This window comes from Pyricularia oryzae, chromosome 4, assembly GCF_000002495.2.
Source record: "Pyricularia oryzae 70-15 chromosome 4, whole genome shotgun sequence".
Taxonomy (NCBI): Eukaryota; Fungi; Ascomycota; class Sordariomycetes; order Magnaporthales; family Pyriculariaceae; genus Pyricularia; species Pyricularia oryzae.
Window position 1 is genome coordinate 3,015,980 of NC_017851.1, and position 27,213 is coordinate 3,043,192.

The following is a 27,213-nucleotide window of genomic DNA, read 5'->3' on the forward strand; positions in this document are numbered from 1 at the left end:
TCGCGCCGAGACGCCATTTGGTCCCACTATCACATCATTCACTAGCGTAGCATTGAACGACTCATGGAGAAAGGGATGTGGGTTTTGCGGGTGGGGACTGATGTTGGGGAATGGATATTCAACATTGACAAACACGAACATGACAGCTCTACGTGCTTGGGTGTTTTGACACAAGCCTCAGCCAAAATCCAACTACTTCTAGACCAGTAATACCGTAGATAGAGTAGATGGCGACAAGGCCCGCATTTTCTATTTTTGTTGGCAAATCCCTATTAGTAAACAAAGCGAAAGTCCAACCGCCTGTTGCCGTCCTTCTCCCTTGCCTCGGTGTCGTTCTGGTACGCGGCACGCTCGGCCTCGGACATGGTAGCCCACTTGCTCTCCTTGCGCTTGTTGAGCGTCTTCAGCACCGTCCTCTGCACCAGCAGCGTGACGAGGCTGAGGGCGCAGATGGAGATGAGCACGGCGTTGCCGCGCTTGTAGTAAGGGGCGTCGTAGGTTCTGTAAATCTGCGACCCCGTGATGGAGCCCACCTGCACCACGACGTTGTACGTCGCCGCCGTCACGGCCCTCTTCTTGACGTCAAACGTGTTCTCCGAGATCCAGGACGAGATGATGGGGTGGAAGTACGGGTAGCCCGAGATGAGCGTCACGAGCGAGAAGCGCTCCCACGGCCGGCCGCCGTCCGGGATCGCCAGCATGGCGGCCAGCAGGGGCAGGATCCACGCCTCGCCAAAGAAGCAGTGGAAGGTGCGCTCGTTGAAGTAGTCGCTGCTGTATGCCAAGGCCAACATCGTGATGATCTGGAGCGCAGCGGATGGGATCGTGAGCATGTTGGAGTCAAAGGTCGAGTAGCCGAGCTGGCGGAGCTGATATGTAAGGTACGCCTGCACCGGAGTGGCGGGAATGTAGGCGACGAGGCCCATAAAGTAGAGTCCCCAGACCGAGGGGTCCTTCCAGGCGTCGAGGATGTCCTTCCACTTGATCGCCTCCTTCAGTGCTGTTCGGCCCTTTGCGGGATCGTCGCGGAGAATGCGGTTGACCATTATGACCTCCTCGCGCTCCGTGTACCATGATTTACGCCAAAGACCTCCCTTGGTGGCTGTCGGCGAAAAGGGGAGGTAGACATAGGACTGACATAGGAAGGCATGTTGTTAGTTTCTGAGCAGGCAAAAAAGAAAAAGGCGTATGACTGGCGAAGAAGCAGTGGATCAAAAACTCAAAAACTCAAAAAAAAAAAAAAAAAAAAAAAAAAAAAAAAAAAAAAAAACTCACAATACCAGCAATCAGGCAAGTCAAAAGACCTTCGAGCAAGAAGAGCCAGAACCAACCGGGGTGTCCACCAACGCCGCGCATCTGCAAGATACCTGCTGCAAGCAGAGCCGAGATGACACGGGCGACATTGAGCGTCGACCAAAAGGCGGCAAGACGCACGGCCAGCTCCTTGGACGTGTAAAAGTATGTCGAGAAGAGAATGGTGGCCGGGATGAAGCCACCCTCGCAGAGGCCGATCAGGGCCCTGCAGATCAGGAAACTGGCGCGGTCGTGCTGCCAGGCCTGCGCCCAGGACACGGTGCCCCAGGCCATCATCAGGCTGGGCAGGATGTACTTGAAGCCGTACCTCTTGGCGGCCAGCTGTACGGGGAACTCGGCCGCGAGGAAGAATATGATCTGGATGGTGGTGCCGTTGTTGTAGTCGTCTGTCGTCAGGCCCATGTCGGCGAGGAAGCCGTCGGCCAGCGCATTGGACAGGTTTCCGCGGTCGAGCTGGAGACCAAAGAACATGACGCAGAGCCACGAGAGAAGGTACATGTCCGTCTTGCGCACCACCCTGCGCTCTTCCTGCTTGGTCCACGTTGCCGTCGGGTCGAATCGGTGACGGCCCTCGTAGCTCTCGTGGGGTGGAAGAACCTCGCCGAGATTCTCGCGCCCGATGTTGACGACTTGGGCATGTTCAATCGACGGCGGCGAGGACAACTTGTCGCTGTCACCGGTGATGGCCGGGCCTTCGGAGACCACTTTCTGGTCAGGGTCGGCAGCCATGGTTCCTGACAGTGCACACACAATATCCGCCTGATGATCAATCAGATATCTAGGATGGTGTGTTCACCACTGAAAAGCTGCTGAGGATGCAAAAAGGAAATGTGCCTGCCCAAACAAAGAAGTCTTTTGAAGGCTTTCCCAACAGAGAACCCAACAGAGAAATGGCGGCAGCCCTTTTATTTGTACCCCTAGCAGGTCAAGCCATCTCGAAAACGACTTGATAAATCACGTCTTTTTTTTTTTATTAGCGACACGAACCAGGGGCCACTCAGGTTGTGTTAAATCATATCGAAAACGTACCACTGAGCGCGCGACGCTCTCATTTCCCTTTCAGTAGATTGTCTCTTGTATCCATACGGCTGGCGGGCGCAGGCCAGAAAGACTTGACATCCATGAAAGCTACCGGATTGGGAACGTTACCCCCTGGTCCTGGTCCTGCTCCGAGTGGCCAGGCACAGGCTTGTCAGGCAAGACCCCCGCACGCTGACGGTTGGGTTAGGAGATTTTTGCGGGGTTGAGGTAGCATGTGCGACGGGTCTTTGCCTCTCCACGGACACTTGGCCGGTATGTCTTCATTTTGGCGGCGTTGACGCAAGAGGATAACTCCGATATTTTCTCCGCTGCTTGCTGGTCTCGACTGCAAACGACCCGCCCTTTCTGTGGCCTAAACTCCACAACTCCAACTTCACCACCTTGACCACTCCGTCGTGATGTTGCTGTGCATGAAAGTGAGGAGGCTGATGTCTTGCTTGTTTCCAAGCAAAAAACAATCGTCGCTGTACACTGGCTGACAAAACCAGCACCTCCGACGCTTTCCGGGTGCCACTTCGCCCTCCTGCCCCCCAAGAAATGGGGGGATGATAGCTTCTCCAAACATGATCGAATCATGAGCCAGGTTTCCCTGGGTGGGACGCTAAGCCATCGTCGCAGTTCGCTGTTCCCGATCGCGGCCCCTCACTTGGCTTGATATAGATACCTTGTGACGCCAGTATTCCGAGGTGCATTGGCTGGTCCCTAGTTCTCCATTCCCGAGCCAAAAAAAAAGTGCTTTCTTGTATCATCACCCCTTCTTGAACCCACGTCATCCGTTATTGCAAACACTCGCATCACGGCCGACAACATCTTGTGTAGTAAAATAAGTTCCGACTGAAAAAACCAGTCCTCTCCTTCACAATGCCCTCGATAAACATCCCGGCTACCGACCTGGTAGCGGACTCCAATATTTTTGGCGGCAATGCCGCCGCCCGGACTAGACGCACACAGCCCATTGTATACTCGGGCAGCCTCGACCAGTACAAACAGGCCGACGTTACACCTGTGATTGGCACGGAATTCGAGGGCCTGCAGGTTCGAGACTTGCTCAAGGCTGAAGACCACGTTATAAGAGACCTTGCCGTGACGAGTGAGTTATTGTTGCGCAAACTTATTCCAGGCACGCCAAGCTCAGTCAGCTAACAAACAACAAATATAGTATCACGCAGGGGTGTCGTGTTCCTCAGGGAGCAAGATGTCACACCAACAGAGATGAAGGACTTTATGCTGAGGTTGACGGACCTGGCAGGTTGCGTATGTGAACCCCCCGTGCCCTCTCATAACTCTACAGGCCATGAACGCTAACAGTGCCCTCTAGCCCGAATCATCAGGTCTGCACGTCCACCCCCTGACGGAGGAGGGCTCAGAGCTGGGCGACCAGATCTCGGTCATCTCGTCCGAGAAGCAAAAGAAGGGCGGCGGCCTGACCCACATGCTCTCCGACGTGTCGCGCCTGGCATCGGCCGCCTGGCACACCGACATCTCGTTTGAGCCCGTGCCGTCCGACTACGCCATGCTCAAGATCCACACCCTGCCCCCGACCGGAGGCGACACCCTCTGGGCCTCGGGCTACGAGATCTATGACCGCCTCAGCCCTGCCATGCAAAAGATGCTCGAGGGCCTGACGGCCACCCACGACGCCACCTTCTTCCTCGACGAGGCCGAGAGGCTGGGCAACCCTCTGCGTGAGGGCATCAGGGGCAGCCCCCTGAATCAAGGCAAGGGCCTCAAGGCCGTGCACCCTGTCATTAGGACTAATCGTAAGCACCTCATTCTCATGCTTGTGGTGGTTTCTGCATTTTTTTGTTTGCAAGACTCAAAATGAAATTAGTTTACTAACCCAATCTGCGACATACAGCCGTCACTGGGTGGAAGTCCGTCTATGTCAACCGTGGTTTCACCAAGCGCATCAACGGCGTGACCCGCGATGAGTCCGACCTCCTCCTCCCTTACCTCTTCAACCTGGTCACGCAGAACCACGATGCCCAGGTGCGCTTCAAGTGGCGCAAGAATGACCTGGCCATCTGGGACAACCGAAGCACGTGGCACTGCGCCACATATGATTATGACGACGCCCGTGCTGGAGACCGTGTCGCATCGTTGGGCGAGGCGCCATACTTGGACCTGACGAGTTCCGGCCGGAGGGAGGCGTTGTTGAGAGAGGAAACCGAGGGCAAGAGGGGAGAGAAGAGAAAGGCAGTGCCTTGAAGTATAAAAACGAGCCACAAGAAATATCGAAAAAAAAAAAGAAAAAGAAAAAAAGAATTATAGCTTTTGTCTTGACCCCTTTATACGATACCGACCTTGCTGCGTGTGATGACTGTACAGCTGCAGCTATCAAGAGAGAATATAATACACGAACAATGGTAGGTTGAAAGGATAACTAAGAAACCGGGAAAAACAAACACAGAACAGAAAGGATTACCCAACCGATTGACTATAATGAACAGCGATGCTTGTCTTGTAAACAAAATGCTCCTTACGAAGTTTATATTGCGTAGTGTATCCTTCGTCTAATCAAGGACAAGGCCTTGACTTTTTTCTTGTTGTCGAGGCCAGCAACAAAGACGTAACAGGATGCAATAGGCTATCTAGGACTGGGGGTGATGGCCCAAAAAAGTCCGGGTAAGCTTCTTGTGGCGATGGAAAAGGTAGCTCAGCTGGGTCAGACGAAGGCGGAGACGCAGCCTGAGGGCGCTTGTCATCGAGCTCCCCGAACCACTCGTCGTCTAGGTCGTTGTACAGGTCATCGTCATCGAGGTAGTCCACGTTGTCATCAGGCCGGCCCTCACTCTGATTCTGCTCGCGATTTTTGGGCTGGGCAGGCGAACTCTCTAGAGCTATCATCTCTCTGGGAACCAGTATGCCTGATAGCGGCGATACGACAAACAGTGCTCTAGAACTAAATGGATTAGATCGTGGTCGCGATAGGTCGGGCCACTTCGACCATGATAAATGGGGCGACGAAGTTGTGCTCGAGGAATATCGGCTCCTTGATGGACCTGGCCTCGATCCCGGTAAGGGGTGATGCTCGGGTGCCTTTGCCGGTGGTTGCGTTTCTGCTTTCGAAATTTCTCCTATCAACATATTTGCCGTCCCGTAACCGTGAAAGTCTTGGCTCGCAGGCATTGCATCCCTGGCCTGTTCCAAGATAACCGCAAGTCCTTCGGCCCAATCTTCCAAATTTACTTGATTCGTCATAGGCCTGTCCTCAAGTATTGGTCTCACTGACGATCTTGAGCCTGCTTCCTCCACAGCCTTGCCCTTCCCCTTCCCCTTCGACGATTTCGCACTCTACGCCTCCGCCGCAGGAGCTTCTTCCTCAGCAGCGCTGGGGACTCCCAACATTTCGAGGACACCATCAGGCTTGATGGCCACCAGCTTCTTTGCGTCAGGCCCCCAGGCCAAAGCAACCGCTCCTGCAGCGTCTCCCTTCTGCAACAAAGAGGTCCATGCCTTGGAGCTCTTGTTGTACCCTTGTACTGAAACGCCCGAGGCGCCAGCAGCGGCAAGAAAACGGCCGGTGTAGTCCCAAGCGAGAGCAGCAAGAACACCGGTTCCAACGTCCAGCGTCTTGACCTTGGCTGCATCGCCGGACTTGCGAAGGTCCATGATAGTAACTGCGGTTTGCGCCTTGGCCACGGCGGCAAACCAGTAGCCATTTTCTGAGAATGCTACGGCCTGTACAGGAGCGCCGAGAGGGAAAGAGGCAGCCTCCTCCAAAGTCTTTGTGTGGAATAGCTTGATATCCCCTGATGTCGTTCCAGCAGCGACAAGAGCGCCGTCCGGGTGGAAGGCGCACATAGTAAGAGCTGAGTTGATAACAAATTAGCGACATTAGCTGCTGAGCTTGCTTCAATTTGTCGTCGTAGAGAATAGACTTACATGCGTCGGTCCGTGTCTGGAAAACCTTCTTGAGCGTGCTCAGCTGGTACAGCACGACTCCCCTGTCGGCACCCACCGAGGCCACAATATCGCTTCCAGGGTGTATTGCCAGCCCAGTGACTCCTCCAGCATGTTCTGAGAAGGAAGCGACCTCGCTGCCACTGTCATAAACCTTGACAGCGCCCTTAGTAGTCCCGAGTATGACCTTGGTGCCGCTCCAGAGAACAGCTGTGACAGGCTCTCCGACATTCAGGGTACGCTCCAGCTTCGCTGCCTCGAGCGAGTAAATGGCCAGGTCGCCAGAGAAGCCTCCTACAGCTGCATAGCCACCGTCGACGCCGAGTGAGGTAGCTTGCGTCAGAGGGTGCAGAGAATCTGACGCTACTTTTTCCAACGAAGAAATATCCTCCGGCGAGGCCCATGTTGGGGGCGTCGGGCGCTTCTTTCGTGACTTTGACAGCCTGGAAAACACCAATATCGGGTCAGTAAAGAGCAAACAAGGGCAGCTCCGAGATGTGCAGGGATTTTCCGCGGGACAACTGACATTTGCGCCGTCTCGTCCACGTGCTCCGCCACATCTTGTGGGAGCTCCGAATCTATCGCCATGGCCGAATCTCCGGCATTTGCGGCGGCAGGAGCTGGTGCAGAAACTGTCACCTTGGCCAAGGCATCGCGCGCCTCGTTGCGCTCCTTTGTGAGACGGGCTATGACGCGAATCGCAGCGTCGTGCTGGTAGAGGGCATTTGCAAGCTCCTCTCGTGTGCGCTGCAACTGCTGCTGCAGGTTGTATGTCTCAAGGGCTAGGGAATCCCATTCATTCTGGAAAGTTGAGAGAAGAGCTGGGATGGATGTGAGAGCAGCGGGCCTTGGGCGGACCACACGAGAGGTTTGTATGGGTAGGAGGTCCTCCTTGTCAAGGTCTGTGTCGCTACCGGGCTCCTTGCCGTGCTCGTCAATGTACTTCTCGATAAGTCGCTTTTCGTAGACGTTGCCTGATAAATACAGCGTTAGTGTCCATGTCGCACTTGGGTTGGTCATTCCTGTTGCGATGTGAACGCGACTCACCCGACTTTGTCGAGACAACGGGCTCCTGAGGAGCTTCGCCGGAGACTGTAGCAATCTTGTTAATGTCTTTTTCATTGTCGCATAAGATAGGTTCTCTCTGCAAGAAAAAACTCACTGGAACAAAGCATCTTGGCTGCTCGTCTCGATGGTAATTGTGTTGGTGAAGGAATTTGATGATCAGCCCTGTCTTTGGATGCAGTCGCTGCTCTTGGATCAATCTTGAGCTCTATTCGTCAGGTCCGTGCGCGCGTCTTGAGAAACGAGAACGCGCCTGCCTTCTCGCTCCACTTTACTAGAAGATGCACAATCACGTGCTGATAAGCTAGCTGGTGCCAGCGGGTATACAGACACCTTTGCCATCCTAAACACCACTTTGCACTTCCTTTAACGGACAACCAGCGAACTAACTGCCTTACACTTTACCTAACACTTTAGAGCACTTGATAAAACATGTCCCGGTGTCGATTTCTCTACACTAAAGGCCCAAATATGCTTAATTGCCCTTTGTCACATGCTTTTGACTTTCCGATCGGCCCTATCGTGCCATATAATTATTCTATTAGCACCGGATAGCATGCAGCTAAAGTAGTCCGGCTGCAATTCTTTCTTTTCTTTCATTTTGCTTTTCTTTTTCTTTTCCCCTGTTCAGGATTTCAGAACCACCCCGTTACTATCCGTGTGGGTATTGCTGCTGTCGCTTCCACATGGGGCAACTGTTCATTGCAGCTCTCTACTTCAAGTTGCTTTTGCCTTCTGCCACATTTGGCACGGTCTTCTGCTTACCTCAGTTCCTAGTACGGAGTAAAGAAAATGCATCTTAGGGTTGTGTGCCTCATCCATCGAGTAATGATAGGGTACCTCCTATTCAAGGCTGGATAAGGCGTATATGAAGGACGCAAGATGCTCACGTGGAACACGTGATACACTCAGGCTTCAACTCGATGGTCATTTTCCAAGTGACATTTTGCGATCTTGCTTCGCTCGCTCATGTTGTCACTAGATGTCAATGACCCTCAACTTGAACAGGGCCGAAGTCTTGATGATACAAGTCTGTCTGTCGACGTCAATCACTGGTGACCGACAGTCTAGGACAGTTCTCTTCTCGATTCTCTTTGCCTCATTTCCTTCGCTGACGTACATAGTCTAGGCGTATGAACTTGTCATCCAACCAATCGCAAGGAGATATGAAGGCTATGCCGTAGAACACATGCAAGTGGACGGCTTGACTTGCGATCTTGTTATACTCCCACACCTCTGATGATGTTACCTGCACTGGAAGCTACATGGGATTCGTGTGTAATGGATCATGAGCAGACCACCGAGATGGTATCGTCTTCTCTCTTGGTCTAGACCTCTGGCTACCACCACAAACAGGACCCGCAGTTATCTACCACGTACCGAATACACCGTTATCATCGGGGTTTGGGTTGCTGTCTCATTCGAAGGACAGCATACAGCGCCAGAATGAGACAATGAACTCTTGTTCCCATTACCAACCAAACTTGTGGTTGTCTACAGGGAATCGAGAAGGCTTGGATACGTCTGTGTGGGTTGCATCTGACCTCAAGTACCCATTCTCTGGTTATGGCCACCTTCTCCTACGTATTATGACGGATCGTGAGCTTCTGTAGCAGTGGAACTGGCGTGATCACCGAATGCGACTCTCGTCCGATGCTGAGTTGCATTTTTCCACACGCCCTGGGCCTACAAGGCAACAGCCCAGGTTCTCAACCTCTACTCGAGCACTACGTAAATGCTACTTCATGGAACCGGGGCGGAAAACCCTGACGCAAAATGATTTGGCTCAACGCTACGTACAAACTATGCCATTTCGCACGGGGTGATGACAGCTCACAGCCTGCTGCCCATTTTCGACATCCGTCTTCCGACTTGGCAATGGGTGGACACCCATTTTGAGACCATGACGATCGAGAGAAGGCTTCTTTGCAGAGTTTAGTTATGGGGGGCTCTCCATCAACTACGCAATCACCCGAAGGGTAGCGGCTGTAACCTTGGGGCCGGATCTCGGCAGTATCGTGCTTCTCGCATCCACGTCTTACTGAACACTTGCAAGTGTTCTGGGGTGTAACGTACCATATGGGTACTAAACAATATTTTTCGACTTAATTTCTGTGGATGGTTTGTCTTTCCATGTTTTGCGGCGCCAGAAAACATAATTGACTGTTGCAAACGGAAATCTTTGCGACGAACACAGAGTGCTGTCCTAGCGTACACTAATTCCTGTGCATTCAGTAGTTAGACTCAAAGTTTGGGCAAGCAAACCGATCGTCATCCAGATAAGAGCTAACAAAGTTGCTCAAAAACAGGAAGATTCCTCTATCTCCAGCGTAGCATATGTATGCGAAATGCTGGCCAGGGTGGTGCTTAATATGAGGCGAAGACGATTCAAAGACGAAGCAAACTGGTCTGGATTTGTGACCTGGGGCAGCTCAGCTTCGGCGGCAAGGCTACATAGCATGAATCCATCGAAACTGTGCAATAAATATGATTCAAAAGGACGGGAGAAAAGCTTAGTCTCAGGAAAGAAGAAACATGGGGTAAAAACAAAAGCAGTCGGGAGTTCAGACGGCTGCGGTCCCAAACTTCCGACCAGGAAATAGAGGTAATGGCAAGCAAGGTAGCTGTTGCCAGCCAGAGCTTGAGCAGCAATAACATCTTTACGGAAAGTGTTTTGCAGCTCGTTTCCGACGCTGCGTCGACTTACTCGAGATTGCAAAGCGTACAAGGAAGGGGCCGTGTTCCTCTTTCCTGCTAATCTACCACACTACTGGTAGTAGTAGAAGGGAGCAGGATGCTAGAGCGAACCCATCTTCTCAACTGGGTAGGTACCTAGGTAGTCCCCTGAGCTCCCATCCATGGGCACTGGGGGGCCGTCAGCCTTGATTCCAATGCAACCAAACAATAAACCTGCCACAGTCTTCGTCAATCTGATTTTTAGATTTCCCCCTCGTCTGTAGCACCTCAACACACTCGAGTCGAGTCCTCATCTCTAGATGTACATCAGACCACTTATATCGGGAAAATATGGCCAGAGCTGCTTGTACGTGGTACCTTGCTCGAACAACAAAACAGGAACCACCTACCCTACGACTCTTTACTGCGCTCAGGGCAGTAAGCGCGGTCATTTTTCTTCATCACTCGTCCCATAGCTTTTTCGGCAGCCACTCCGAGGTGACCACGGCCCGATCTTGATTTGCCGCACTGTATGGCCCCAGATCGTCCGACATAGCCGGCCAGGTCGTAAATATCTCATCCAGAGCACATGTACAAAGCTCAAGAGATGATAGCGGATGGTTCAAGACAGAATAGGCTAAGCATAGACAGATCGGTTACGACAATCACCAGACGGGAAACTCTAGGCTAGAAACTAGAATCCTTTTGCCCTTCTAGGCCTCCGTCATCCGGCAACAAGACGACGTCTACACTGATCAAAGCCAAGACTATCTTGACGTTTCCCCCGTACGCTTCGATGGCAAATCGAACGTCCATGAAGCTATTGGAAAACAGTAAATACGTAGGCAGTTTGTGATCAGCGCAGTATTGTGATGTTATGTGACGACATGGTATCGCTCCGAAAATGAAGCGGAAGCCGGGCTTGGCCCGAGGATGCGGATGCAAGACAAGAAAGGCATGCAAGTACTCGAATTTAAAAAGTCCCTGAGGTTTTTTGTCACAAATTCATTGAAGCCCATGACGAAATGACACGACTGCCTGCGAGGTTTTTTTTGTCTCTCTCTCTCTCTCTTTGTTATTTTTTCTTCCTGAGAACCAATATCCCACGACCAACGGTTGAGTGGTAGAGTATGTTTGCGCCTCACCGTTGCTTGGTTGCCGTTTTTGGTCTCGCGGCACCCACGAGCGCGCACAAAATCGTCGTCAGCTCGCGCGCACATAGAAGATTTCCAGAACCCTGGATTTATATCCAATGCTTGGGCTTGTACCAAGAAGAGCTAGACCGCATACAGGTTAGGCGTGCGGTCGACGCTAAGCTGGGTTTCCCCACCTTTCCACCCTTTCCACCCTTTTCCACTTTTTCAGCTCTGTCGTTGGGATCGTCGATCATCTCGTACTTGTACACTGTACGTGTAAATGAATCCAATCCAGGTGGCCCCACGCGCATAGGCTAAAGTACACGAGACTGATGGTCGGAGAAGCGAAAGCAGGCAAGATGTGCACCCAAATTCTCCGACAAGCCGTCATGGCAGGTGGGTGTGCCGCTAGGCCGGGTTAAATCGTATTCGTGGGAACTTGTTAATTAGTCAGTAAGTACTATGTAGTACTGCATACAGTGTTGTGCTGATCTGAACAAAATCGACAATGTTTATGCTTGACTCTAATTTTTTTGGGTTTGTTTTTTTTGTTGTTATAGTCTTACTCGGTTTACACGTATTTGCATTTTATTCTACTATGCGTTCTCTTTGTCCGCGGGGATATATGCAAACACATGACAACATCATGCATTGTTTTTTTTTTTTTCTTGTTTGGATGAAAGTCCCTTTCGGAGCTCAATCATGCCTCAGGATGTTCTGTATGTTCCAGAAGAACTTCAGTTTAATGAGTTAGGTTTGAATGCAAGATTGTCACGCGGTCACTACGTGGTAAAAGTGACTCACGATGTTGCAGCTTTCTATTCGATGTTTTTATTTTTTTATTTTTTTTACTCTGTCCATATTTCCTGTCACATCTTCAGCCAACATAATTTGCTGCCTGACCGACCCCGATCCACCGGGAAACCATGGCTCTCCCCAGTATGGGTGACAGAGTGGAGGCTGGCGGTCGGTGTACTATGAAAGGATTTCATCGTCATCGTGTAGCGCTGGAGGAAGCTTGAGTGGTATCTAACAATTCATCATTTGCAACTACTACTACTGGTACTGTATACCGGGTTGATGAGTGGGAGCACTCGAAAAGAAAGCTGGAATCCTGGACATGGTAAATACAAGGCACCCTGTGATAGAGCTTGCTCGCGGTTCGGAGCATAGGGGGGAACAAAAAAAGTAAAACATTAAAATTAATGAAAACACAATATGACTGCTTACGGTTGAAGGTTCGGCTCCGAAACGCAACGAAACTAGGTTGCTCACAAAAGTGCCACACAGAAAACCGGCTTGAGATTTCGTGGGAGCAAAAAAAAAAAAAAAGACCGACGCGAAAAACAAAAAGATACTTGGGAAGCCGGGGCCGGGGTGATCTTGGCCGGTCCCAATTGAGACGAGCCGAATAACACGATTGAGTAGATGGTAAGATGGAACATATTAATAATCGGTGTGTGGATGGCAGACCAGACGGGAAAGAATTGAAGAAAAAGGTATAGCCAAGGTCAAGATGAAGACCCCTTTCAGACCCTGATTTTGGCATGCAGACCCTGCTTTTACCGCCTTCCCCCTCTCCCGGAATATCCACTCAAACCCCCAAATCCAGTCCCAACAATCAACATTCGAATCAATAATCGCCCCCCGAGTATTATCACGATGTAGTTAAGCCAATTTTTATCTTCTTTTTGCCTCCGTGGGATGCATGCGCCCCCTGGCTTATTTGAGCGCTTTGCTAGGAAATATCTCTTACCTGTTAGGGTAATTGGAGCCGGTTTGTGGGAACGTACCTCGGGAGTCTTGGTGGAAAACAAAACAAGAAAAACACAGCACTGGAGGTGATTCGCGTTCTTTGGCCACGCGACTTGGCGCCGACATAGTCACACAATCACCGTGCTACATGAAATTTTGGTGTTTGATATTTCTCGGTGAAGCCACTTGCCATCGTCGAAACCCCTGGTTCGACAATGCATACCTCGAAAACTATAGCCACCTTCCCGCCGTCGCTGCTCGATCCTTTGGCTGACATTGCGTCATGCGCGTTGGGCAGACATGGATGCACGACTCGCTCCAACAGCAAAAACCCGCTGATTATCGTGCCGGGGGCTGGTTGTTCTTCCTATGAGGAGGGCACAAGAAGGCACGGCATTCCGCAAAAAGACACTGTGGAACCCCCCACATGGTTATTGGGCTGAAGCAGGGAAGTCTATGGAAGAGGACCAAGGTTCATCGAGCCGGTTCTGATAATTATTTTCTGGTTGTCTAATTTTCCCTCTCCTTTTTTTTCTTCGTATACTCCCCGTGTGCCATTTTAGCATGGAAGCCAATTCAAGATTCGATGGAATATGGTTCGAGAGGAGAGACCCGTATATACAACAGCCGATTATGACCCCCGTTGATCTTGTCCAACTTGGGCAGCTTTGCCTTCCCCCTTTGTGTACCCGTGTCACTGTGAGATAACTTACCCTACTGTACAATGCTTGATGCGGCTTGTGTCCCTGTTTGTTTTCACTTTCATCATCACTCGGGCCGACGAGGTATAGCAAAAAAAGCTGGCGATGCGGACAACCGCCTTGGCACAGGCAAACACCACACTACTTATACCATATCCATATAACAAGGAAACACTCCCTTAAAAAATTAAAAAAAAAAAAACCAGCAGACCCCTACTTTCCATTACTACCCATCGGATACTGTATGACAAACAGCCAAACAATCGACAGGAACACCTTGAAGCTTACCTCACTTTAAACGACTCAGGAAACTTTTCCCTCCTTGATATCTTGCATTCAGCGCTGCTGCAGTTCTCCATTGTACCCCCCCTCTACTATCCTCCTTCCCTAACTGTACTGAATACCACCCAACCCCTTTTACAAACATAATAGCATGGCGACCACAACAACGTCGGCGGCCACAACGACGCCGGCACCACCACCACCACCGACTTTGAGGTCAAAGTCAACCATCTCCACCAACGGTACCGTCCAGATCAAGTCCTTCCGACAAAGCCAACGACCCAGGCCACACAGCAAGTCCACATCCGCAGTGCTGCCATCACTAGCCTTGACTGGCGGCAAAGGAGGCTTGGACGACGACGCCGAGGATGACGAGCCCGAGGTCATCAACTTCGATAGCGATGGCGACCTGCACCTCATCGTCGGCGGCAGCAAAGTGAGCCCGCAACGCTTCGTCGTCTGCTCGCGGACTCTGGCGCGGGCGAGCCCCGTCTTCAAGACAATGCTGTTTGGCGCCTTCAGCGAGTCGAGGCCATGCTGCTCCAGGAACGGCAGCAGCAGTAGCGGGAGTAGCGCCTCTGGTCGGAGCTTCATCACTAGCAGGTCGGGAGACAGTACCAGTCCGCTCGGTGGTGCCTTTGAGGAAGGACCAGCCCCGGCCGGGAGCCTAGACGACGACGCATGGAAGATCGAGCTTCCCGACGACGACCCAAAGGCTTTCAGGACTCTCATGGGTATCATTCACAGCAGTTTCGATCACGTCCCCGACACGGTCGAGGTTGTCGAGCTGTTCCAGATCGCCATCTTGACTGACAAGTACGACATGACGCATCTGCTGCGACCATGGTCGGAACAGTGGTGCGCACGGCAGCGGACGCGGCGACACCCATACAGGCTCTGGATTGCGTGGGTGTTGGGTGACGATCTCATGTTTGAGTCCGAGGCAAAAAGACTTGCTCTCGGGTGCCCGGTCAACAAATGCGGACAACTTTTGGTCAGGTGCACCAACGGCAACTTTCAACCCTTGGAGTCTTTTGACTATCTCAGACTGCCAGACATTCTGGGTAAGTACATCCCACCTATCCATAACAGTATCACCTAATGAAGCTTGCTTATATTGGAGAAAGGGTCATTATCCCCCCTCACCAACACTCGATACTGATACTTTGCAACCTACAGAGTCCATCGCAGCGGTACGCTTCGAAGCAGCCGAAAAGATACTGCAGAAGCTGTCGGCGGTGCACCGCAATCTGGCGACCGCCAACGGGCGACACTGCAGGGAGCCCAGCGCGGCGGCTCGGCAGGAGTGCCGGCTCGACTGCGAGAACGCGCTGCTCGGCTCCACCATCAAAGCGCTCGACGCCAACGGGCTGTGGCCGCTACCGCAAGCGCCGGCGCTCACCTACAGCCTCGATACGCTCGTCCAAAAGGTGGCGGCTACGGCGCACATGATCCGCCCCCTGAGCTCCCGTGACACCAACAGGAGCGGCGGCGGCGGCGGCGGGTCCGGCATTCGCCACGTCGAGTGCAACCCCGCGGTGGAGCTCGAGGACTACGCAAGGAAGATTTTGGCCAGCGCCCCAAGTCCCGTACAGCACATGCACCTGGCACACATGGAGAACCAGGCAAAGAAGTCGGGGCTGTGGTTCGAAGAGAAGGAGCAGTGATTTTGTTTGGAACATGGGGTGGGAGTTGGGTTTCGTGGTTGTTGGCGGCGCAAAGAAGGGAAATGGGGTTCTCCCTGGTGGAGACATACAGTACAAGGTGAAGGTAGGTACCTTATTGTTTGGCCATCCGAAATGCGATCCGACGCAACGTGTTTATGTTTATGTCTTTATGTGTGTGCACGACTTCTTTTTTCATTTCTTATCTTGTCTCATTTTTCTCATTTTATTCCTCATATTTTTCCCACTGTAAGTTTCATTGCCTTGATGATTTTTTTTCTTTTATTGTCTTGATAGATCCGACAGAGGTTGCTGGGCAGAAATGGGGGGAAAAACGAGACCCTTACTCGGTGGCCACGCACTGTACAATTATTTCAAAGTTCCTTGTTTAGGGTTGCAGGCATGTCAAGATTTACAAAGTTAGAAAATGGATTATCCTTGATTGAATCGCATCGTATCCCCAAATTCTGCCTTGTCCTTGGAGACTCTGACCCTGGCTTTTGGTTCCCACGCGAGCCAAGAATTCAAACGAATGGATCGCGAAACAGGAGCCGAAGTATTCCTGACACTTGCAGTGAGGTCTATAGTAGGGCGTACTATATTTTCATTTCTCTGCGCCATGGTTGGAAAACTTGGTCGAGTGGATGACAACTTTGAGGATTGGATGGATCCATGCATGGAAGCCAGAACCAGGCGCTTGCTCCCGTCAATCAAGGAGGTGTCTGCACACTGCAAGATCTCCGCTACTGCTATACGGAGTAAGGTCGGTAGGCTTGGTAAGTAACTACTCTTAGGTAGGTAAGGTAGGTATAAGTAAGATGCGTTAAGGTAAGGGGCCAGTAAAGAAGGGTGTTAGGTACTTGCCCCATTGGGTAGTTGGTCTGCATGCAATAGGTGAACAGCAGTTAGCGTCACTCTGACGATCGACAGGGCCACTACTCACCTGGAGGTGAAGCTAAGACATGGATCCCCCACTGTTTGCTGCTGACCACGTGACCTCGCGACACCGAGGTAGCCGAACCCCACCGCGTCACAACACTTGTCGCAGCGTCGTCATTGTCAAAGATTCCATCGCGACATTGTGCAAATGCGCAATATCACCTAACGTTGCTTGCACATCCGTCATCTCATTTGCTTCATCTCTCCGTTTCTCTATTGATGCCTGTCATTTGAGTATTCACTCACTTGACGGGGAAAAAATCCCAATAAAAATGGCATGATGCGTCGGCGGTCGCGATAATGCCCCCGCTCAAACAAAACACGTTCTTGGTCTTGCCCAACGCCCCGCCAAATCCCTTCACCCATGGAGCGCCACCGCCGGTTGATAGCCTGCCAGGGCAGCCTATTATGACCTCTAAACAGGCTCGAAAGAGTTACAATGAGAGGACCAGAGGTCAGAAGCGGTCAAAGGCAGAGCAGCGCGAATGGGAGCGCGCGGAGCAGGAGCGCATCCGTAAAGAGTTGGAAAAGGAGCAGAATGCCACCAAGGCCCGCGCCGCCAGGGAGAGGAAAAAGGCCAAAGACCAGGCCGTCCTAGAACAGAAGAAGAAGCAAGGTCTTCCACTGGTAAGCGTAAGGCCTAGCCAGGACACCATTGCGAGGTTTGTCCGGAAGGGCAACAAGCGCGAGAGGGAACCGGAGCAGGTGGCGCCAGAGGCGAAGCAAGATGATGAGGGAGGTATCCATGAAGCGGGTGGTAATTCAAAGTCCCCCAGTGGAACTCATAAGCGACCGCGTCTGAGCATCATCGAGGAACTGGATGTCGAGGAGGGTCATGCTGATCCCCCACCAATCAGCCCAAGTATTAGTATTAAAAGGATACCACAATCGCCACCTAAAGCTCTGGGATCCGGTTCCCATTCAAATCGACCATTGAAATCCCAGGAGGATACTCCAACTACTATTGCCGAGCCTGCAATTATTTCAGTGTCACCTCCACAGCATACATCACAAGCCCTAAAGATCTCGAAGGATCCTACTCGGGCGAGTGAATCAGTGGTCGACACTGTTTCGCTGCTCGACGATGGTATCAACACTGCTATGGAGGCTTCGGCCAACACGGATAAGATTGTGTCTCAAGACAAATCGACTTTGCCGAATAAAGCACACATACCGAGTGTCGACAGGATGCCTCAGGAGAAACCGTCAGTGCTTGGTCGGATGGATGAAACCACCGAGTATTCATCTCGCCCAGTACCACCTGCTGCTGCTGCTGTACCAATCAATAAAACGACAAGCGTGGCGCCCAATCCGGGCCATTCCGCATTCTCTGACCGTGAAAAGTCCAGACCTTCCAAGCTGAAGTTCTCGACTGCTAGTAATATTAACCACAAGGCTTCTACTTCTACGTCCGCGCCTGTTCCCAAGGTCAAACAAACATCGATGGGACCGCCACCAGTTCCTTCAGCTCGGAAACCATTAGTGCAAGTCCCTCGGGATGCTGCCGTTAAGCAGTCACAAGCCTGCTCCAAGCCCGAACATCCAATCCCTAACCCCGTGGCTAAAGTTACGGCGGTCCCATATCCACAACCGCCAGCACAACCAGAGCCCATGCCACCAAGCAGTACTCAGAATTTTCTGGAAACTTACTTCCTGGATATGATGCCGACTCCGTCTCAGGAAGAAAGGGAACTTTGTGGCGACGAAAATACCAAGCCAGGACTCATGGGTCCTCCCCCAAGGCCTATGCCTCCTAACCTGAATTCCATGCATTCTCGGTCGAGATCCTTCCAGAGTCACAGTACTCCCAAAATGCCCCCAATCAATGATCGCAATCCTAAAAACTCAAAGCAAAAATTTGCCCCGCCCCCGGTGCCTCGCTGGATACATGGGCATGGCCCACAACCGCGAGGAGGCCAGACAAGCGCGAGACCTACCGTCAACGCAAATAGATTATCGAATCATCCCACGCCAGTCGTCAAAGCGCAACAGCCAGTTGTAACAGATCTGAGCTTTCTCTCTACTCAGGACGTCATGATGTCAACGCAAGATGTGTTGGAAGTCGAGGAGCCTACTATTAGTGTCCCTAAAAAGGCCACCCATACAGGAGCCCCAAAGTTCCTCAGGCAGCACACATCGGTCAAGTCCGATACTAAACAGACATCCGCATCCTTGAATCCGAAGTCGGCCATCGTATCAAAATCACTAGCCAAGAGCAAAGAAGCACCTTCTACTAGACCCTCGGCCTTATTTTCTCAGTCCAGGGCAAGCCAACCACGAAGGGATCCCAAAATGAGCATTGAGGACCTGTTTGATTCACACGACCACAAAACTTCTCTGGCAAAGAACGTCGGACCTCGTAACTCGCAGTCCACATCGGTCGCTCGCTCTCAAGAACCCACTGGCGCACTAGGTGGAAAACATGTGCCAGATCAGCCCAATCTCCAGGAGCAAACCGCTCCTTCACAGTCTGCTCAACAGGACCCATTTCCAATTCCATCGGCGGGGGCGGATGACAACGCTCCTAGAGCTACCAGTGGCTCTACAGACTCGGAGGCCCCGGACTCGCAAGGGCGCCCACGGTACTTCACATCCAGTTGCACCAACATCCGCATAGGACTGGCGACTTTAGAGAGCATGCGAACTTTTGAGGCAGAGCAGCGCAAACGAGAAGAGCAGTCAAAAAAGCGAGAGGCCAGAGCCTTGCTTGCCAAGGAGAAGCAGCAGGCTGCGGGGCAACAGAGGCGCACAGATACAGCGCTGCTGGCAGTGAATTCTTTTAATCCCGACCGAACAGCGACTGGCTTACACAGAGATACAAATACAAGCATTCCTCAGTCGACAGGAGTGGCCGGACAACAAGAAGAGCTTGATGAATTTGCCAACGACCTGGTTTTTACCCTCAGTCAGGAGGAAATCGAGATCGGGGGAGGCGTTGCTCCTCTCAACAGCCAGACGTTGCGCAGGTTTTCGTCAGGACCGAGACCACCACTGGCATCAACTCAGGAGACAGATTATGGTGATCTTGACATTGGCGAAAGTCTGGCTATATTGGAAGCCGAAAACTTATAGTGAGGACGATATGATGCCATGACGAATGACTCTGTATTGAATAAGAATAGACATATACCCAGTTCTGAATTTGAGCTATTTTTACTGCAAGTCGGTCTGATTCGCTCCCAGAGCGCGCATTCAATCACGCAACTTTTTTGTTTTATTTCAGTTTATGTTTATTTCCTTATATTTTATTTTACTGGCAGAAACGTGACTAACATATCTATCTCCCTACATCAAATTTGGTGCATCGCTTTACCTTGTTGGCCCATCAACAAAGAATTTGACTCTCAACTAGATATGTAGTTTATTTCCTTGGCGGGCAGCATCTCTGCATGCTTTATGTACGACGCTTTGTTCAACCCTTTGTTTTGCCAGCTATTACCTTGTCAATGAACATGGTTCAGCTCGCGGGAACTGAGCTGATAAGAAAAGGAGCCATTAAGAAAGTTTTGACAGCCAGGGTTTATGCCATATGATACTCGGGAGTGATTGAAAAGAAACAACTTTTCACTTCAGCTACTATATAACGAATTGTATATCCCCGTCCGGAGCCAAGACTACCCTTAACAGATTACCATTTTGCCAATATAGGAACAACACACAGCTTTGCAAACGCCAACAGAGACCAAGTCGCTCTATAAAAAAAAAACCTCGGGCAAAAAATGTGTCTCATCAGCATTCAGTACACAGCCTGCGGGCACAATGGCAGCCCCTTCGTCCTCGACAAGGACCGCTGTCCGCTCTGGCCAGCACCGCAGTGTGTGTTCAATTTCAAGCGTCCAATGAGCTACGACGCCCTCCTCATCAGGGACGACGTTTGCGATCAGTGTCTTGGGCAACCACACCAGTCACAGAATGGCCTCGGACAAGACGGTTTCAACAGCGAGGCCAAGCATCCAGAGGAGGAGCAACATAGCGATGGCGACACAATCAGCACAGGCAGCACAAGCAGCCTGCCCCAAGAGCCGATGCTTTTCGACAGCCTGGACGGCATGGATGCCGCCGGCTTCATCGAGGCGGCGGCGGCTACGTTTCCCGCAGAGAAGAACACCAGGCCGCTGAGGGTGACCAACGCAAGCACCATCGCCAGCAGCAATTCCGACAGCGGCAGCGACGGTGCGGTTCGCAGCTTCGTCGCGTCGGACCGCGACAAGGGGGTGGTTGGCCCCCCTGGCAGCTACGAGCACGTTCCCAGGGAGATAGACATCGGCCCCTTTGCCTTTTACTTTGAGAACGACCCGGCGACGCACGGCTCCATCTACCACCATGGAGACCGCGAGGTGGAGGACCTCATAGAGCTGGTGCTGTCTCGTTGGAGAGTGGGCAAGGATTCTGGGGAGGACATGAGATCATAATTGTGACGTTACTACAGCAACTTGCGGGTATGCATACTGCATCGCTTGCAATTATCTGATTTTATTTTAGTCGCTTGTGTATATAGGGGAGGCGGGTATAAATAAGCTGCCGGTGCGCATCGGGCGCCCAAATCATAATGTGATCAAAGTTCAAGCATCTGCTAGTTCGAAAGAGAGTGACTGCCGCCTGGTGCGAAAAAAAAAAAAAAAATATTTCACTTGTGATTCTTTCAAGGTTTGGTAGGTGCAGCTAGCTGGTATTGAGACTTTCCTGCCTTTCATGTGAACGAAGGAGGCAAACGTGCTTGCTCAGAACCAATAAGAAGCAGTCAAATAATCGAAAAGTAGAAGTATAAAGGTTGCGGCACACATGCCACGCACTTGGTTCGCAGACATGAGAAAAAGAAGCAACTTTTATAAAAGGGTCTCCCGTCACTCATTGTCGCAAATCCAATTCCCCTCTCTTGTAGCTTTGCCAACATTCTCTAGCACCCCGGAATTCCGTCATCATTACCCTTTAATAATTTTATATTCTTCCCAAAAACATGCTGGTCTTGGTGGAAAACATAAAAGAAAATGCATCACGCAATCATCCGTCCGACAAGCCCAAGAAGTCCTACACTTGACACAGTCGACAGCAGCAAGACATGGCACCAGACTGGGCCGTATGATCTTGAATCTGCCTCCGCTGCCTCTCAGACCCGCACAGTATTTACGCTGCCCGCGTGGGAGGAGTCAAGGGACAAGCAGGCCAACGACCAAACTGTAATGGTCGGGACAGGACCGAGTCATAGTGAGAGACAGTCTCTCGAAGCTGTCCAAACCATCGAAACTGAAGAGCGTACTGAAGATGACAGCGCTCGGGAGCGAGCAGACCACCAACAGTCCGCGCCCCAGTATGCCAGCAGCTCGAGATACTCTTCATTTTCAGACAAGAGCGTGCGTGATGGCCAGCAACAAGGCGTGTACCGTCTTGAAAACATCAGACTACATTATGTGAGCACAGAAGCAGCTGAGCAGGATGCCACTGCCATGGGAGCCCAAACAAGCGAGATACAAGACCAGAGCAAGCGTAGGGATGTGTTATTTGGACTGTGGAACGAAATATCGTGCGATTTCGCGGCCAAGGCCAGGCTTCTGCGCTTCGATTCGCGACTGGCGGAGAGCAGCCGGGCGCCACTCGCAGTGGCCCTTGACCAAAGTAAGTGTCAATCTGAACCCAGCTTGGACATGATTGGTGGGGGGGGGGGGGATCGGGATCAAGATAGCTTGGATATTGACTTTGAGTGGCTGTAACAGTGGAGGCATATCACTTCCAGGTCGTCAAATACTGCATGATGCATGTAGATGGCTTTCTGGATTGCGGCTTCAACTGCTTTTTGACTGAAGAGAAAAGAGAAGAGGACATTGCGGACAGCCCCGAAAAAGCAAAAGACCAGGATTGCACATTGAGCAGCAATCAAGTCTGTACAAGAACTCAAGCTTTGGGACTGGGTGTCGATTGTTGCGCTCACCACTTGGTAAAGGATTCACCCAAGGCTGGCCATGAGGTGTACAGCGAAGACGGGGACCAAGGGCACGTCGTTTTTGGGAACAGCCCTGAAGGGACCAGCAACGATGGAAAAGGAGAAACACCTTCGAGATCTGGCACAGGGGGCCAAACCACAGCGGATTCACGCCAGTCCTCGATTGCCATGGCCACAGAAAACTCGGGTACCATTCCTACCTCGGTGGAGACGCATTTTTCTGCAGTGTCTCGCGATGGCATTTCGACGAACCGTGAGGTGTCCACAATAAGTGACCATTCACCAGAAGAAGCCAGAAACAGCGAGCGATTTTTGGAAAAAGAAAAACCAGCATGTCCCACGCTGGACCAGGCTTCTGCGCGTTTCACTCGCTCAGGCTCGTCAGTGAGCGCACTTGATCACTGCATGACAACAACGATGCGAGTGAAGCGACTTGAGGCAGTAATCCTGAGCCTTGACCGTGCCTGCTCCCAGGTTAGCGAGATGAACGACCTGATGGGAGAAATAAATCGGAAGCTGCGCAGCAACTACCACGTACTCCCCGTCGGTGTCCGGAACATGTTCAGCCAGGGACTCGCGGCAAAGTCGGCAAAGCTCAGCCAGATCGGCAGCAAATTTTGTCACCGGATGGGTTGCGAGGAAAAAAGAATCGAACTGGTTTTGGCATCGGTTGCTGTTCCACCAGAGGTCCAGAGTATCGACCGAACTGAAGCGGACTCAGGATCTCGTGACCACCAGAGACGTAGCCGTATGCGTCCTCTGAAGCCAAAAATGCATGGAGCCCTGTCGGTGAACTCTGAAGTGGCGGATAGGCGTGAGGATCGAGGCTTGGCGCAATTACTGAAGCTTTTGCCTGCGCTGAACTGTCTTGTCACAACGAGGCGGAACTATATGATTGATCATACGGCTTAGTTGCTAGGAGACAAAGCTTGCTGGCTTTTTTTTTTTTTTTTTTTTTTTTGTTAATGTGTGTATTTATTTGCCGCGATCGTGAATGACTTCATGAACAGATGGCTGGAGCCGAAACTGGAATTGAGTGACAAGCTGCCTTCCAAGATAGGAATAGCTATGAGGGTGAAAGTGGGACGGCTGGTTTTGTCCGTGAGAGGCAAAAAATTGACGAGAAGAGACACGAAATGGCGCTGCTGCTGTCATGTCCAAAATTCGAAACAGGTTCTGGAAGTAACTCTATAGAGACAGCTGAATTATTTGACAAGTCCCTCTTGAGATGGTAAAGGTAGGCATCTACCCTAGGTAGCCTTGCCGTAGGCTAGTACCGTACCTGATTACCTAGGTACCTACCTAAATCATCTTATTGTAGAGCATGCCACGTTTTCTCGAGTTTGTACAAGGACTGACAGACGTTAAACTCTCATTTTCAGTTTCCGGCGAGGGGTTCTAAATTGGCTAGTGATGCGGTCGATTTACATTGTGATTGGACTTGATAAGTGGGTCACAACTCCGACTGACGCCTCCCTCCTGACTGGGCCGTAGAACGCGGGACAAACAAACCACCAACGGCTGCTTCTTTTTGCCTCCCTCGGCCAAAATTTGAACCCAACTGACAAATGACATTTCACCCCATTCTGATCCCACCAATCTCTACCATCTTCTCTCACACATTTCATTTGATCAGGCCAGGCAACCAGCTCCCGTGAATGCTGGTTTTGGAGTAGCCGGTCGGCTCGAGGCTCGTGAACGAATGCCCATCTCTCAACTCTCTGGTCGACTGCCGCACGCTGCCTCTCCAACTGCCACAAAATGGCCGACGACGATTCCGATTTGGAGATTTTAGACTCACTTCCCGATCACATCAACAATGATCGTCGTTCCGTGCCGCCCCGCCGCCGCCGCCCCGCAAACCCCAGCGAGTTCGATAGCCTTTGGGACAGAGGACCTCGACGGACCCGAGAAAGCGCTCGCGACTTGCCCGGCATGAACGAAAGACGACGCCAAAGGTTGCAACAGGATGCGATGCAACATCTCAGTCGCCAGTCAGACGCGGCACGGCATCGGCCTCAGGACGTCGACGTTATCGACTTGACGGATGAGCCGGATAACGTGCCGCCGGCGGCGGTACCTCTCACATTGCCTCGAGTTGTACCAGACTCGAACGGGATGCCCGCACGTAGGAACGTTGGGTTTCTCGATGTCGTTAACAACCCAAGTCAGCAACCGGACCATTCAAGAAACCCAAGGAGACAGCAATCGGGCCTGGCACGCACGCCGTCTCTATCACGGAGCGACCCCAGCCTCAGCTTTGGCCGCGGCCGTTCTGCGATCCCAGCCCAAATGCACATTGATTTAACGGAAGACGACGACGTTCCGTCCATCACAGGCCCGGCTGCAGGGCAGCAAGCTAGATATGCGACTCGGGGATCTATGCTCGACCCGCCTGCCAACAGGACCTGGCATTGGCCACGACCCGGCGGCGCTGTCCATAGCGTGCTGGGGATGTTTCTTGGCCTCGGTGGGAATGCGAGTAGGAACGCAGGAGCACCAGCAGATGCAGCAGGTGGTGCAGCGGGCAACCATCGCCTCAGAGAGATCAGAGACATTCAGCAAGAGCTTGAGAGGACCATGGAATTGAACCAGCTCATGCAAAATCGCCCCAGGGACATGTTGATTGAGCTTGATTACGGTGGCCTTCCTCCAAACTTTTGGGACGACCACACGCCCAACAGGCCCAAGCCTGCCTATGTGCCACCCCCAGACGCGCCTGTCGGGTTCACTCGTGACACGGGGGATGAGGTTGTCGCGATTTGTCCTGGCTGTGACGAGGAGCTCGTCTACGACCCTGATGAAGTTCGTGACGAACCAGAAGCTGTAGCTACGAAGAAGCCTAGGACCAAGAAGGATCGGGCTGAACACCACTTCATGGCGATCAAGGCTTGTGGCCATGTACGTTTTGCTCTCTTTCGTTTTTTTTCTTCTTCATTCTCAAAATACTTCCAATTCCGAAAACAAAATCAACCAAGACTGACCCAACTCCGCAGGTTTATTGCCGGGTTTGTTACGAGCGCAGAACTACTCCAAGCAGCCGAAAAGGTGGTTCTGGGCCTGGGCCGAATTTTAGGCAGCTCCAAGATAGCACTAAACTGCTGTGTGCCGTGGATGACTGCGCGTCGGAGATCAAGTCAAAAACAGCCTGGCTTGGCATATTTGTCTAGCGGCTGAGCGGTTACCCAGTGTCTTACTGTCGGCATTCATGTGTGACCACGCTTCGGAAGCCACTCACAAACAACCGTTTGTCTGCCTGGCTGACCACCGACTTTGAGGAAACACAGAGGCAGCGGGGTCAATCAATCTCTTCAAGAGATTGTACTGGCTCTTATAGCTCTGATAATCCTGGTCTAATTTCTTCTTGTTCTCCTTTTGCTTGTTTTTGTTTTCTGTTTATCAGCACGGTTCCAGTTGGAACACAAACCCGACGAGTCTCATGCATTTCGGAACGGTGGACACGACGGATACCCCTACTTGTATAGCATACTGCATTATGGATCGCATGGCGTTGGTAGAAGAAATCGGAAGGGATGGATACATATCGTCAGCCCTTATAGACTTGATTCATCGGTTGACCAGATAAACCTCACACTGCGTCGGTATACCTCTTTGCTTCTATTTCTTTTGTTTGTGTTCGTCTACGTCTCTTTGGTGAAGACCAGCGACACATTCCCGTGTTTGATGATAGGACATGGTCTGAATTTTATTCGAGTTGATTGACGACCCAAGAAAGACAAAAGAAAATCGCGGGCTCACAAACCGAGCGCAGTCAACTGTACCGTCAGTCACAACGGCGAGGCTGAGTGGACGACGATCGCTAACCAATCTCGGGCCGTGGTAATCCACACAACTGAGAGGAACTATGAGTGCTGATCATCATTACCCACGAATGGAGTCAGACTTACAGACCTTGGAAGCGTTGCCGCACTGGCAACTGGACTGCTGGACTACACGCATTCGGGAATTGCTGGAGTCAGCCAAACCGGAGCATTTTCAGTTGAGGTGGTGGCGCGGCGATTTGTCAGTGGATGGATGAGGCAACAAGAAAAAAAGAGTCGTCTAAACTTGGGAAAACACAAAAAGTCTTGGAGTGAGGCAGTGAACAAGTCAGAAAGACACTTGATTGGCTCTCAATTACGCTGCTTACTCTGCTCACGTTGGTCAAAATACGCATACTTGCCCTGGTAGGACACATGTTTCGACACCACTGCCACCCCGCGTACGGGGCTCAGTTGGGCAAGAGACCCCACTAAAAGTTTCAAGATTACTATGTTTAAATGGGCTCGCCCCGATGCCGTAGGTGCGCAAATCTTGCTGCGGAACTTCTGTCCAAGGTCCATGTCGGCTTGGGTCGGATCTTGGCTTTTCTCTCAGTTCGGCAACGATGATTGCCAAGTTACCTAGGTACGGGTATGGTATTCCATCCTGGTGGGAAGAGATTGCTATTTTCTGCCCAGGCGCGATTTGCTTGTTCGTTCCCGTTGTTTCAGAAAAACCCAACATCGCAAACAGAGGAGCAATGCAAAGGAAGACAGAGGCAGCCGGTAGGACAAGAGAGAGGGTCCCGAAATGGCAAGCGGGTCAATTTTAGCGTCTTTCTTGGTCCTCCTTAGTACTGCAAATTGGTGTTAATGGCTGGGGTTATTATGTAAGCACCCGGGAAGCTGCTACTGCTAGGTACACTAGTAATTAAGGTAGTACAGTGACAGTGGCATGTGCAACTGAACTTCGCCCTTCAAGCCCCTGTACAAATCATATCAGGTTGCCTGGGAACTATACTAGTGCGAATACCATGT

At 51.6% G+C, this 27,213-nt stretch overlaps 11 protein-coding genes across 11 annotated transcripts; 8 read left to right on the plus strand and 3 right to left on the minus strand.

Annotated features, from left to right (window-relative positions):
* Positions 1-88: 88 nt before the first annotated feature.
* Positions 89-3,997, minus strand: MGG_03118 (uncharacterized protein). Its single transcript, XM_003716837.1, has 4 exons — positions 3,598-3,997; positions 2,344-3,465; positions 1,276-2,274; positions 89-1,133 (listed from the first exon to the last, which is right to left on the minus strand). The coding sequence occupies exons 3-4, from the start codon at positions 2,041-2,043 to the stop codon at positions 273-275; spliced, it is 1,629 nt and encodes a 542-aa protein (XP_003716885.1). The 5' UTR covers positions 2,044-2,274; positions 2,344-3,465; positions 3,598-3,997; the 3' UTR covers positions 89-272.
* MGG_03117 (alpha-ketoglutarate-dependent taurine dioxygenase) lies at positions 3,217-4,563 on the plus strand (the record flags this gene model as incomplete). The annotated part of the gene is made up of 4 exons (XM_003716838.1): positions 3,217-3,445; positions 3,515-3,609; positions 3,674-4,115; positions 4,214-4,563. 4 exons carry the CDS (start codon positions 3,217-3,219, stop codon positions 4,561-4,563), a joined length of 1,116 nt encoding a protein of 371 aa, XP_003716886.1.
* On the minus strand, positions 4,460-7,547 carry MGG_03116 (spliceosome component). Its single transcript, XM_003716839.1, has 5 exons — positions 7,421-7,547; positions 7,306-7,350; positions 6,785-7,232; positions 6,241-6,701; positions 4,460-6,167 (listed from the first exon to the last, which is right to left on the minus strand). The coding sequence occupies exons 1-5, from the start codon at positions 7,431-7,433 to the stop codon at positions 5,650-5,652; spliced, it is 1,485 nt and encodes a 494-aa protein (XP_003716887.1). The 5' UTR covers positions 7,434-7,547; the 3' UTR covers positions 4,460-5,649.
* A 1,356-nt stretch (positions 7,548-8,903) lies between these two features.
* Positions 8,904-10,803, minus strand: MGG_17145 (uncharacterized protein; the record flags this gene model as incomplete). Its single annotated transcript, XM_003716840.1, has 5 exons — positions 10,410-10,803; positions 10,031-10,082; positions 9,539-9,546; positions 9,124-9,383; positions 8,904-9,009 (listed from the first exon to the last, which is right to left on the minus strand). The coding sequence occupies exons 1-5, from the start codon at positions 10,449-10,451 to the stop codon at positions 8,904-8,906; spliced, it is 468 nt and encodes a 155-aa protein (XP_003716888.1). The 5' UTR covers positions 10,452-10,803.
* A 221-nt stretch (positions 10,804-11,024) lies between these two features.
* Positions 11,025-11,539, plus strand: MGG_17146 (uncharacterized protein; the record flags this gene model as incomplete). The annotated part of the gene is made up of 2 exons (XM_003716841.1): positions 11,025-11,122; positions 11,431-11,539. Coding segments are annotated over 2 exons (207 nt in total), but the record flags the coding sequence as incomplete, so codon positions are not given.
* A 913-nt stretch (positions 11,540-12,452) lies between these two features.
* Positions 12,453-16,034, plus strand: MGG_03115 (uncharacterized protein). Its single transcript, XM_003716842.1, has 2 exons — positions 12,453-14,937; positions 15,053-16,034. Exons 1-2 carry the CDS (start codon positions 14,025-14,027, stop codon positions 15,538-15,540), a joined length of 1,401 nt encoding a protein of 466 aa, XP_003716890.1. The 5' UTR covers positions 12,453-14,024; the 3' UTR covers positions 15,541-16,034.
* A 122-nt stretch (positions 16,035-16,156) lies between these two features.
* Positions 16,157-16,490, plus strand: MGG_17147 (uncharacterized protein; the record flags this gene model as incomplete). Its single annotated transcript, XM_003716843.1, has 2 exons — positions 16,157-16,313; positions 16,468-16,490. The coding sequence occupies 2 exons, from the start codon at positions 16,157-16,159 to the stop codon at positions 16,488-16,490; spliced, it is 180 nt and encodes a 59-aa protein (XP_003716891.1).
* Positions 16,491-16,604: 114 nt separating this feature from the next.
* Positions 16,605-19,638, plus strand: MGG_12779 (uncharacterized protein). The gene has a single exon (XM_003716844.1). It carries the CDS (start codon positions 16,777-16,779, stop codon positions 19,546-19,548), a length of 2,772 nt encoding a protein of 923 aa, XP_003716892.1. The 5' UTR covers positions 16,605-16,776; the 3' UTR covers positions 19,549-19,638.
* Positions 19,639-20,195: 557 nt separating this feature from the next.
* On the plus strand, positions 20,196-20,888 carry MGG_12780 (uncharacterized protein; the record flags this gene model as incomplete). The annotated part of the gene is made up of 1 exon (XM_003716845.1): positions 20,196-20,888. One exon carries the CDS (start codon positions 20,196-20,198, stop codon positions 20,886-20,888), a length of 693 nt encoding a protein of 230 aa, XP_003716893.1.
* A 576-nt stretch (positions 20,889-21,464) lies between these two features.
* MGG_06635 (uncharacterized protein) lies at positions 21,465-23,326 on the plus strand (the record flags this gene model as incomplete). Its single annotated transcript, XM_003716846.1, has 2 exons — positions 21,465-22,089; positions 22,188-23,326. 2 exons carry the CDS (start codon positions 21,465-21,467, stop codon positions 23,324-23,326), a joined length of 1,764 nt encoding a protein of 587 aa, XP_003716894.1.
* Positions 23,327-23,921: 595 nt separating this feature from the next.
* MGG_06634 (uncharacterized protein) lies at positions 23,922-27,178 on the plus strand. Its single transcript, XM_003716847.1, has 2 exons — positions 23,922-25,315; positions 25,411-27,178. The coding sequence occupies exons 1-2, from the start codon at positions 24,176-24,178 to the stop codon at positions 25,582-25,584; spliced, it is 1,314 nt and encodes a 437-aa protein (XP_003716895.1). The 5' UTR covers positions 23,922-24,175; the 3' UTR covers positions 25,585-27,178.
* The last annotated feature ends 35 nt before the right edge of the window (positions 27,179-27,213 follow it).